The sequence below is a fragment of the Oryza brachyantha genome, chromosome 5, assembly GCF_000231095.2.
Source record: "Oryza brachyantha chromosome 5, ObraRS2, whole genome shotgun sequence".
NCBI classification, from domain to species: Eukaryota; Viridiplantae; Streptophyta; class Magnoliopsida; order Poales; family Poaceae; genus Oryza; species Oryza brachyantha.
The window spans coordinates 10,774,040-10,786,631 of record NC_023167.2 but is presented as its reverse complement, the minus strand read 5'-3'; the positions used below and the strand labels follow the sequence as shown (position 1 = coordinate 10,786,631).

At 37.5% G+C, this 12,592-nt stretch overlaps 1 protein-coding gene across 1 annotated transcript; it reads right to left on the bottom strand.

Moving 5' to 3' along the window:
- Nucleotides 1-1,012: 1,012 nt before the first annotated feature.
- Nucleotides 1,013-8,821, bottom strand: LOC102700056 (glyoxysomal fatty acid beta-oxidation multifunctional protein MFP-a-like). Its single transcript, XM_006654241.3, has 18 exons — nucleotides 8,644-8,821; nucleotides 8,032-8,103; nucleotides 7,896-7,952; nucleotides 7,765-7,818; nucleotides 7,613-7,680; nucleotides 7,442-7,523; nucleotides 6,616-6,671; nucleotides 6,199-6,501; nucleotides 6,010-6,096; nucleotides 5,437-5,611; nucleotides 5,190-5,311; nucleotides 4,091-4,254; nucleotides 3,756-4,010; nucleotides 2,630-2,751; nucleotides 2,400-2,521; nucleotides 1,763-1,911; nucleotides 1,514-1,652; nucleotides 1,013-1,374 (listed from the first exon to the last, which is right to left on the bottom strand). The coding sequence occupies exons 1-18, from the start codon at nucleotides 8,735-8,737 to the stop codon at nucleotides 1,339-1,341; spliced, it is 2,157 nt and encodes a 718-aa protein (XP_006654304.1). The 5' UTR covers nucleotides 8,738-8,821; the 3' UTR covers nucleotides 1,013-1,338.
- Between the last annotated feature and the right edge of the window lie 3,771 nt (nucleotides 8,822-12,592).

Here is a 12,592-nt window from a genome sequence, read left to right as displayed (position 1 = left end):
TATTTTTCAGGCTTGACTTTTATATCGTTAAGAATACATATATAAAAGTTTTATTTATAAATTATATTTTATTTACAAATATACCAGTTTGATCACCCTTTATACCATCATGATTATTATCGTATACTTGTCGAAACCAAAGAAACAACTAGTATGTTCTAGCCGAATAATAGAGCAGGAAGAGGACTTTTAAGAAATGGAGTTAGATATCTGAAAGTATGTTGAAACTTGAAATGTATTATCTTCCATTGAAACATGTAAATTATAGGGTTCTAATTTCTGGAGGCCCTGCACGGTCTCGTGTGTAGGCGTGTTACACTTGCCCATCGGCGGCTCTGGGCACATTTTACCGCTTACTACAATTACATATTTGCTATCTTATATGTCTATTACATATGGATTCAGATATTGATTAAATGGTGCATATATATATAAAAGATTGACAAATATACCGTACTGGGCAGGCCGCCCAATCGGTACGGTGGATGGAGGCCAAAGGAGTATAGTCCGATTGCATTTTACGTGTAAGTTTGGTGCAGAACAATGGGTATTTGCATCGTGTGGTTGGATCTGGAGCTAAAGGAGTAACCCAAATGTCGCTTCATCAACCTACAGTACAAACTTTTAGATCGTATTCACCTTTTGTCCGGTCTAACTTATGATAGATCTGACACTACTTTCCGACTCCAACGTACAGTAACCCAGAAAGGGGATAATCGTTTGGTTTTTTCATAAAAAAAAGTCAAATGATGTATTTTTAAATAAAAAAAGTAATATGTAAATAAAACTTTTATATCCATATTCTTATAATCTAAAAGTTAAGACTGAAAAGTAAACTTCGATAAAAAATCCTAAAAGTTAAAATTTAAATTTTAGCTTATAGATATAAATAGAAACAAAAAGATGGAGTACAAAGCTCTACTAAAATGGCCCAGATAGAAAGAGAATAGAGAGATGCCCTGAGCAGGGTTACGAAACCAGCGGTTTCTCCATCTGTTACTGCAATTTTTGGTGAGAAACCATCCAAAACCACGATAATCATGCTCCACGTATATAAAAGTTTTATTCCTAAATTACTTTTCATTTACAATTATGTCATTTGATTTTTTTTCCATGAAAAACCTAAACAGTCACCACTCTAGACGCTGTCATATACGTGGTCCTTCCTATTTTCAAAATAGTAACCCAGATTTACCACTTATTTATAAGTTAGGGACCGGATGTGCTAATTATGAGTTGCGAACATACAAGGGGTGGGGGAACGGGAGATAACATCACGCCTCTCCTCAAGGGGAGTCACATAGCAATAGCACATGCCACAGAATGGATACATGAGCTCTAGAGCCGTGACCTTGCACCATCAACCATGGCAGCCTGCAGCAGTTTCAGCGATGAATTTGTCAGGTGAAGTCACGCATTGGCTCAAAATTTTAAGTAAAAAAAAATGGGTGTCCGGTAAACGCAACACAAAGGTGTATCAGAGCAGAGTGGTTGACATGATATAGGTCCTTACCAAAGACGAACCCTGACGAGCTCTCGCTGCTAAATATTCACAGGGTTCAAAGATCCCCCCGTAATCCTTCGACCAAGCATTCAGTCTGTTGTAAATATATTTCGTGCCAAGTGAATCGGCCCAGAACATCACTCCACCCCTGGTGTCAAACACAGGTTGCATGGAAGATTTACCAGTTATGAGCCTGTAATTAGTGCAAGGGAAGGGAAAATGATGTGGGAGATGCAGAAGAGAAATAAAGAAACGGACCTATAGGAAGGGAAGCCCCTCCCCATAATGGATGCCACATCAAGATCAGATGCTTTCATAGCAACTCCCTCATCAAGCAGTCGACAGGCCTCATTCACCACGGGGAAGAACATCATCTCCACGATGTCATCGTCTGTTAATTTCAGCAGCTGATGGGAAAGAAACCGTCAGATTCCTTTTTGCAGAAGCAGTGAAAAGTTAAGCTACAACCTGGTGAGCATGATTTAAGATAAGCACTATTTTGCTTATAGAATGGGAGCCAAATATGCCGTAACCATAAATGTGTACAACAATGTTCTTGCAAACTGTGATGTACAGAACTGCACTTTGTAATTCACTTGCTAGTTACAGAACCTATGCTGAACTAGTATTGTATTTTAAATTTAATTTATGAAATCAGATTAATTTCATGCGGTTTTCAGCACCTTGCCACAAAACTCACTACTGTAACAAAAGAAAAAACATGACACAGAAAGAAGTTTTACTCGTTTACTCTGAGAAGTACAATATCTAAAATATGCAAACCAAGGTACATCTGTGAGATATGATGCATGGCAGTACGGGTCAGTACTCTGTCCAGCATAAAGAAAAGGAGAATAATTTGGTTCCAAAGGGGGACAGCTGTGAGAGTGTAAACCTTAGGATCTTGTGAAATACTAGCCATGCTTCTTGATTTTTCAACATACTTATTGATTTCAGGATCTGGAGAAGCCTTTCTCTTATCATCATAAAGATAAAATCCCCTGCGCGAGGATTCACCTGCCAAGAACAGTATATTAGCCATGAGATACAGATTCACATGTAGCTCAAAATCATATCGAACAGCATGAAGAAATTGTATGTGCATGCATTCTTAATATGAAAAACCTGTCCTGTTTTCCTCGAGCATAATTTTAATAAGCACCGACTTATAACATCGCTCAGGATAACTTTGGAGATATTGCTTTCTGGAGGCCACAGCAACTCCAAAACCAACAAGATCAGCTAATCTGTATGGACAAGGCAACAAAGAACTCATGGCCAAACAAAGAAATAAATATGCACTACAAAGGCCCCTTCTAAACAATGAAGAAATATCTACTGAAAAAGAGTTAGCACAGAGCAACAAACATGAAGATATTCACCAAAAAGGATTCAGTAATAACATGGGTATGAAATATCTGTTGTACTACCAAGTTACTATAGTAGTAAAGGAAAGAAACACTCTCTCCGTTCCATAGTGGAAGACTTTCTAACTTTATCTAGATTCATATGTATGCTAATGAATCTAGACACATACAAAACATATACAATGGTCAAGGAATAAATATAGGCAAAGTAAGAAAGTCTTACAACATATAAAACAAAGGAGTAGATAACATCAGATTAAGTGGTTACATGGAAAAAATTATAAAGTAACTCAAAGAGGAAGAAGATATGACATGAATATGCCCCATTTAAAAATTCATACTATACCATACTTTTATTGGAAGCCAAGAAAAATAAGAAATAACTGAAGTTTAAGTACGGTAGGAGGAATGGATTGGTCCAAGTGTCAACCTAAGGAATGAAAGGTTAAGCAGTCAAATCCTGTGTACTCTATATAAACTATCAAAAATGGCATTTGATAGGTTTACGGAGCAGTGACTAGTTGCACATAAGAGTAGTGAGTACTGCACGTTGCAGAGGACTGAGTGCAAACAGTAGAAACAGTGCAACATAAAATTAAACCTGGTAAATAAAAAATGCTGAAACACCATTCTTTATATAGTTGCAGACATTTTTTTCATTCGTTCTCATAACATCTGATAATCTTTCCAATTAAGGGAAAAGCTGTACACCATATTTTATTATGAGGAACATAAAGCAGACAATTCATAAATTACTCAAAAAATTAAATACAAATAAATTTGTATCCGAAGTTCTTAACACGAATAATAGCCATTGCCCAAGTGCTGAAGTCTGCAAAGGGAATATCTTGTTAAAAAATCCGTAGAGGGACTGAAATACTTACCGAAAAGGCCCCATTGGCATTCCAAACTTTGTAATCACATCGTCTACATGGTAGACATCCAGACCATAATCAACAAGCAAACAAGCCACCCGTGTGAAAGGAAAGAACATCCGATTCACAGCAAAGCCAGTGCAGTTCCCAACAACTATTGGTGTTTTTCGTATCTTTTTTGCCACATCTAGCAAGTCAATAATAACTTGTGAGGAAGTTCGATCAGTACGGATTATTTCCAACAGTGGCATTACATGGGCTGGGCTGGAGATAAACATCAAAAGATAAGTTATAAACTATAGTTAAGATAAACAGGAATAAATGAAAGATGGATAACACATTACCTGAAGAAATGTGCACCAGCAATTCGATCCTGGCAAGATGCCTTTTGGCCAATTAACTGAAGGTCTATTGTTGAAGTATTTGTGGAAAATATGCAATTAGAATGGCAGTATCTTTCAAGGTCAGAAAATATTTTCTGCTTTAGAGATATATCCTCAATAACTGCCTGCAAGAGTTTTATAATCAAAAAGTGATAAGAGCACCACTTTCTCCTTCAGCTACTATATACTTAAGTTCAAGTTAAACTGCTTGACTCAAAGGCTGCTATGAGTGGGTTCTACAAAAAGCAAATGTTTATTACGAACAAAACATTCATTGCACCAACATGTCATCAAGAGTTTTATCAAGTTGCTGTTAAATCATTTTCTGCATCATGAAGCTCAGGTAAAAATTCACAAGTGGAATCTGGTTTTTTTTATCAATTTGCTATTAAATCATTGTGTTTGTGCCCTGAAGCTAAGGAAAAATGTTTTTTTCCCGATGGAAAAAAAATTAATTGAACATTCTGATGCTGTAAGCAACATCTTAAGTGATCTGGTCCAATTAAATTTCATAATTATGATAGAAGTACCCCAAATTAGTTTGGGGAATGCTACACTCTTGGAATTGGTAGCCAAAGGTCTGTTATTCCACTATGGGTGGCTTAGTACCTCTATAATTGCTTTCTATAATCTCTGCAAGGATTGATGTGATTCTTCAGTGTTGATTAAATGATTAAGCCGGTCATCATTTCAAAGGGAGTTGGGGGTTTGTCCCATCACCCTATGTCTTTTCATTTCAAATATAAATTCAAATATGTGTGCCGAACGGAAGAGGCTGGAGATGTAACCCATTTCCATTATCTAAACGAGGATTTGGCAAACATGATGAATAAGCACTCAAGTAAAGCACAAAAGCTATATTCTACTCCATGCGTTTCATATTGTAAGATGTTTTAGCTATTCCTAGATTCATCTATTGATCAATGTATATTGTTTATATTTATGTCTAGATTCATTAGCATCTATATAAATCTAGGCAATGTAAGAAAATTTTACATTATGAAACAGAACTAGTACTGAGTAAAGTTAGAGAAAAAATAATTGCAAATATTAAATCTACCTCAATGACCAGATCTGCGTCTCTAAATTGTTCATAGTCAAGAACACCAGATAGTAAAGAAAGTTTCTTTTCATAATCTTCTTTTGTCATTTGCCCCTTTTTGACAAAACTCCACAAATTATCTGAACAGGAAAACAAGTCTTACACATATGCCCAATAAAAAAATAACTGAACAGGAAAACAGAAGAATTTAAGATAAACTTCAAAGACAATCTATAGAAGTTTCAGAAGTAAAAAATAAGATCACCTTTAACTCTGCTAACACCGGCATCTAAGAACTGCTTGTTGACTTCTTTCAAGATTACCAGGAAGTTGTTTGATATCAATGCTGTTGCAATTCCAGATCCCATTAGACCTCCCCCAACAATAGCTACCTTGTGTATTCTCCGTGGCATCAACCCCAAGTTGCTGATATATGAAATCTGCTAGAGTAAAAGATGGTCAGATAAACATTTAGCATTTGACATAGTACACATCAAGTTCAAAGATGAGCATAAGAGTACCATTTATAGTTCTATACCTGAAAATTTTATCCGAAAGTATCTCAATGGAGTAATAATGGAAATTGGAATGCAACACTCAGAAATTTTGCATCAGTGCATGCAGATGCTAATTCATCCTAAACAGTGATAAATAAATGTACTGGTCGTTGTTCTGATTTTAAACTTAAATGCACTAGATTACAAGACACATAAGCATGATTCTCTTTTATATTTTCACCAAATGTTGATCAGTAACTGTTGCTAACTTCTGAGGTAGTATAAAAAGAAGTATTATGAACGAACACCACCAAAACTTTAGCACATACTATTCTACCCACCTTTGAAGTTGCACGTTGCGCAAAAAAGACATGCCTTAAGCTTTTGCTTGTTTGAGACATCTCAAGCATTTTTCCACAAAGTGTTTCCTGTCATTGCCAAAAGTGGGTATTAAGCATCATTAAGAAACCAACCCCTTAGACTAGGTATGCAACAGTTGCTCTAAAAGGTAGCACTAAGTAGTGATTGACCTTCATGAGGCCAGCTCGAGGGCCAGAAACAATGCCCTCTTCAATAACATCAATGCAAACTAAGGGATGTTGAATATTAGCAGATTTCTTTTGGGCCTGAACTCTTGCAAAATTCAGAATATTCTTCATTTCCTCAAGAGCTGGAAACCTATCGGTTCTATGGAGACTCCTGAACCATGGTCGTTTGCCTTCAACAATTTCTAGAGCCCAGGAACAGGCCGTGCTGATCAACTCATTAGCTGAAACTACAGCATCAACTAAACCAAATCTGTGTGCCTCCACTCCTTTTACAGGCTTAGATAACTATTAAGAGAAGACAAGTCATGGTTAACTGTCTTGCATGAGCATGACCACCACAAAATTAAAACATGAAAAATATGTCCAAGCATTGAAAAGCAGTGTATAAAGCAACCATACCAACATCATCTCAAGAGCTTTTGACAGGCCGACAAGGCGGGGCAGTCGCTGTGTTCCTGCAGTAAGTGAAGACCTTCAATCAACATATAATTGGAAAGGAAAATAGAGCAAAATGTGCATTTGACAGAGTAATCAACATGCAAAAAGCCATCTCTTCGCATATCTAGGGCTTGTTTGGTATGGCTTCAATTCCTATATTATTGCAGAAAATAGAGTTACCTTAAAATAAAGTAATTCTAATAATCTAACTTTAGCCTATGAACAAGATGTCTTACACTAACAACCGTAATCTAGGCAACTCTAAAAAACTTCAGGTTGGATCTGTATCAGGGTCCTAATTTTGTTACAATAGAAAAGGGAAATTGTGTATGCTTTCCTTTTATAGAGCCTTTTCCTCTATGTGTTTGTGTGTCGGTGTGTCCGTGCGCGTACATGTGGAAGGGGCATGAAATATGTGTTTCTGTTTCCCTTAGAATGATTATGCCTTTCAGTACATGGTTAGCTGCATGTGGCACAAAAAATTAGACAAATTCTTCTGGACCATTTTTTGATGTATATGATTCTATGGATCCTCTCAAGATCTTAAGGTACATAGTTTTCTGCCTTCCTTTTTCACAACAATCTTGTCTGACTTCATATCTTATTAGTAACGGAAATCACATTACATACTCTTCCCAAAAAAAGATGGCTGCAGGGAGCCAGGGACAAATGTCCCATGTTCAGAATTAAGCCCACAAAACCAACAAAGCACAGTGTGAAAACACATAGGATCAGTCCTTCAAAAAAAAAGGATGACAAGAAAGACCAGGTTGGGACCTGAGAATACCTCCCAGTCCAGGAATGATGCCCAGTTGAAGTTCAGGTAATCCTAATTGAGCCGAAGATGTAGAAATACGAGCATGGCAAATCTGCATAAAAAAATGTCAATGTTGCCCAAATAGGAAATAAAATCTCAAAAAGTTTGAAGCATAATTTGACTATTGCATCCTACACATACCATGGCAACCTCTAAGCCGCCACCTAGAGCAATGCCATCTATAGCAGCCACCGATGGTTTCTGGGCATCTGGCAGCAACAAGGACTTCACCACAAAAAATACTCGGCTTGCAGACAAACTTGGTTCAAAGTAGAAATATCAAGTTATCTTACCTTCTACTACGTCGGTTAAAAAATCAATAGATAGCAATCCAGGCTTCTCATTTTCTGGCGGCACAAAAGTTTAGCAGTGCAAGTCAGGGGAAAAAGGGATGGGCATTCTCAGAGCACTTGACAATCCTTACTTGGCTTTTTGTCGAATGCGTTTATATCAAAGCCTCCACAAAACCTCCCTTTGGCGCCTGAGTGTCATGTGATGCATAAGAAACACACATCGCTAGCACAGGATCCTTGACAAGAAACTCTCTGCAAAGTACGTACCAGTGAGAACAATTGCCTTGACATCACTCCTCCTTAGAGCTTCCTCGTAATCTCTCTGCAAGCTGGCTATGACTGAGAAAGTAGAAACCATGGGTCCTATTAGTACACTACACCCCGCGTGTTCATGCCCATTCCAGATGCCAACAGCAGCGAGAACTGATTAAAGAACGGAACCAAAAGTAAACAAGACTACATCTGGCAACACGCATGTGCCAATGATAAACAAATTGTGTTTATATATAGATAGGCATGAATCAGACCATGGAGACACAGCCCAAGCTGGTATATCAACTTCCATGAGTAGATTGATCCCACAAAGATGGAACGATGCAATTCAGACCACCCAGCATCTCAGATTTCATAACATGTTCTTCCCCCCCAAAAATAATAATAATAATAAAAAGATAAACCGGGGCCCGGCCAAACCGGGTTGCGATTGCGAGAACGCTGGAGGAGGCCGCATCGGGTAAAAAAATTCACCGCGGCGCGCACTCACAAGCAAGCACGGGTACCAGCAACAAATATTTCACCAATGGGTGGGTGCGCTGCGGAATCCGGAGAGGGGAGAGGGAGAGGGAGAGGGAGAGGAGAGGGGGCGGCTGGCAACTGTACCGTCGAGGGAGAGCGCGTTGACGGGCGGGTTGGAGACGGTGATGACGGCGACGCCGTCGCGGCGGACCTCCATGGAGGTGGAGCCCCTCGCCATCGCCGGAGCAGGCCAATGCGGCGGCGCGGGAGACAGCAGCACGCGACGCCGACGCTCCGGGATCTCAGGAGAAAAAGACAGCGTAGTGCTGCGCCTGCCCCTCCCCGTTTTAATTGGAAGCTTGTACGTACGCTTTCATTAAAACGAAGGCGGAAATTTTAGGTTGTCGAGGGGAGTATATTATGTATTCCTTCCGTTCTAAAATAATGTTATTTTTTATTTATTACATACTTACCCATACAAAAGCTAAAAATACTATAATAACATTTTCTTTATTAAATTCTAATGGGTTATATTCTATTTTGTTTATTCTCAATACATTTATTCATCGTTTTACAAACTCCAACGAAATAATTACTCAGAAATGAACTTATTTTGAAATAAGCTAGAATGGCAAATGAAAAAAGATCTTGTTTTTAGACGGGCGTAGTAATAAGGATGAGAAAATAAGATTATGGTGCCTTTAATTTATGATTTGAGGGTGATGGAGATAAAATAAAAAAAAAATATATGGAAACAATAGTGCAAATAGTACAAAAAATATTTAAATTCTATGAATGTTAGGGCATTCACAATGCTCCTACATGACAAGTGGTATCACCTCATCACGTAGGAGCAGCGCTGCTTTGGAGGAGAGAGGGCATGGGAGAGTGGTCTCAACGAGCTGCTCATGCCTTGTAGAGAATCCAAGTAGTCTCGATGGAGTTAGCGTGAAGCCACGCTTGGGACACACATTGGGAGGGAGAAGCCGAAACCTCACCAGAGCTTGGACCTCTGTGCCGAAGTTGTGCCGACACATGGACCCCTGCTGCCAAAGACTCGATTCTTGCCACCGACGCCGGGACCCTCGTCGCTGAAGTTGCGCCGGCGCCGCCGAAGCCTTGGTCTGCGCCACCAGAGCTCCAACCTCCGACGGAAGAGGGAAGGGGAGGGATGCTACTCGCACTGTGGGAGAAATCCTGTTTTACAAAGTGGCCTAAGTCTACGTGGCATCCGAAACCACTTGAATGAGGCCACTTGCACTGTAAATACCCTTGTCTGCTAGTTCACTAGCCCTTGAAAATTCGTGCACACTCGGTCCTATAAAGAATTACTTCCTCCAAAGTTTTTAATATGATATCATTAACTTTTGAATTTACGTTTAACCGTTCATCTTATTTAAAATTATAAGGCATACGTAAAGTTCATATAATAATAAATCATATTATAACAAAATAATTAATAATTATATAATTTTTTAATAAGACGAATGGCTAAACATAGAACTAAAAGTTAACAATGTCATATAAAAAATATAGAGGGAGTACTTGTTTTCTTTTAGCAAAAGAGTTTTATTATTGGAGTTTTGTAAAATAGAGACACATGTATTAGAGTTTTTTTAAGAAATAAGGGACATGTGTATTGGAATATGAAAAGGTGTTGAGTATTTTTGTCCTTTATATCTATGGATTGATTAGCAAAATACACTCACGTTGTTACAGCATTAAAAGAACCACATCATGACATTACAAAACAGGAAATCTCTTTTAAATTTTAGAGATTTTTGGTTGCCAAGTTTAACTTAGAAGAGAATGGATGGTGATCCCATGTGTCACAATTTGGGGACTAGACTTTACATTTTGTGTTTGGGCTTATAAGCCGAAATAAAAAAGCATAACACTAATGCCCTCTTTGTCTAGTCGTATGAACCAACATTTAAGCAAAATGCATAAGCCTAAACAACCAATAGCTTTTTCTATTAGGCTATTTAAAGTTATAAGTCACTGTTATACTCTTAAATTAAAAGTCAGGCTCAAGTAGTTTTTTTTACTTATTTGAAATAGAGGCAACACCCTATCATACGAAAATAAAAGTCAGTTTGAAAGCTTACCTATAGGTCTAAGCCTAGATAAAGATGGCCTAAACATAAGCAACTTTTTATTTGGTATTTTTAAAACCATAAGCCACGTATACTGTTAAGCCAGAAGCTAGGTTTGATCTTTTCTTGTTATTTGGAGCGGAGGTAGCACCCAAATTAAAGTTTTAAACCATGGACAAAATTTAAGTGAATAATTTGTTAATGGTTATAACGGCGATGTCGGCCATTGTGGTGGACCTCCTTCGGGGTGGAGTTTTTCAACCTTAGGATTTGGGATTCGGATCACCTGCCCAATGGTATTTGGGATTCGGATCACCTGCCATGACTAAGCAATGGTAGGCTAGAACAGTAAAAACATAGAGAGAAAACGACAGAACATTGCAACAGATATACTATGTTGTACTGTAGTAAACACTATAGCTAAAACAATAATATATTTATTGTTTTGTGCTGTAGCATGACACTGTAGTAAATGAATCCATAGCCATCTATCTAGACCATCTCGAAACAGACGGCCGAGATTCATCCAATGACATCGCACTATTTTTTCTCTATCATTAGCATGGAATGGTAGACGATCCGATTCCTGCGATTTGGGGGATGGAGACAGTATTGGTAGTTTTTCAACCCGTTTTAATTGAAGTTTTGCAGTTTGTACGTACGCTTTCATTAAAGGAAAACGGAAAATTAAGTCGTGTACCACTGGTACAGTGGTACGTCCCAAAAAGAGGAATATGGCCCAGTATATTCACTATTTGTTGTCATTTATCCCATAAAGACTTTTTTATCTTTGCTGTAATTACTTGTGAGGAAAGATAGATATGTCAGAGTTGGGTAATAAGAAAGATATGTTAGAGTTCGAAAAGAATAGGAGACATATGGATTGGAATTTTAAAAATTGAATCACAATTGCAAGTGTTATGGGTTCGGTTCCCCTTAATGTTTCCTTCAAGAAGAGCTTTAGTTGGTCAAAATTTGGTCAACTGGCATAATTTGTGTGCTTCAGTTGTGCATATTAATTTAACAGAGGAGGATGAAGATGGATTTTTCATCAAAATGGTCATTTTTCTGTTAGATCAATGTATTTAGCCTTAATTAATAATGGGTACATAGAGAGGAATAAGATTATTTGGAAGCTTAAGATGCCCCTTAAGATTAAGATTTTTATGTGGTATCTGCTTAAAGGACTTGCTTTAACAAAAGACAATTTGGCTAAGAGGAATTGGAATGGTAATTTAAGATGTTGCTTTTGTATGAAAAAAGAAACAATTTACCATCTTTTCTTAGATTGTCATTTTTCTAGATTTCTTTGGAGATCAATTCAATTCTCATTTGGATTATACCCACCACAAAGTATCTCTCATATGTTTGGGAATTGACTGGTGGGTGTCAATAAAAAAGTTAAGAAAATCATTCTTATAGGGGCTTCCGCCATATGTTGGGCTCTTTGGCTTAGCAGAAATGATATGATTTTTGATAAAACACCATCAAAATCTTATTTGCAGGTATTTTTCAAGGCAACATATTGGCTTCAGGGTTGGGCTCAACTGCAAAGACATGATGATGATATCAAGCTAATAAATGATACATGTCGTAAACTAGAGTCGACGATTATACACCTTTTTGCCAACTTCGGATGGAGATTCTCAAATAGAATTAAGTAATTAAGGGTTCTTTTATCTTGTGTTGGTGTCTTTTAGTTTGGAGTTTCTCTACATTATGTCAGTGTATGTGAAACTTATTCATACACGGATTTTGTAATAATCGGCCGTAGCTCATTGAGCAAAGGCCGGAATGTTATTCCATTATCTAAAAAAATTTGTAAGGCGTGTTCTAATCAATCAGCCAATGCCAAGAAGCTTTTTCTTCTACGTACAAAACAAGAAATATTATTAGCACATAATTAATTAAGCATTAACTATTATAAATTTAAAAATGTATTTATTTGATTTTCTTAAATAAAATTCTGTATAAAAAGTTTTGTACGAAACATATCA

What these genes read in the sequence shown, in the direction of transcription:
- LOC102700056 (XM_006654241.3), bottom strand. Translation starts at nt 8,737, where the DNA reads ATGGCGAGGGGCTCCACCTCCATGGAGGTCCGCCGCGACGGCGTCGCC. An exon ending in CATCATTCCTGGACTGGGAG is followed by an intron (nt 6,672 to 7,441) that starts GTATTCTCAGGT and finishes CACTTACTGCAG; the next exon opens with GAACACAGCGACTGCCCCGC. An exon ending in CGGTGTTAGCAGAGTTAAAG is followed by an intron (nt 5,312 to 5,436) that starts GTGATCTTATTT and finishes TTTCCTGTTCAG; the next exon opens with ATAATTTGTGGAGTTTTGTC.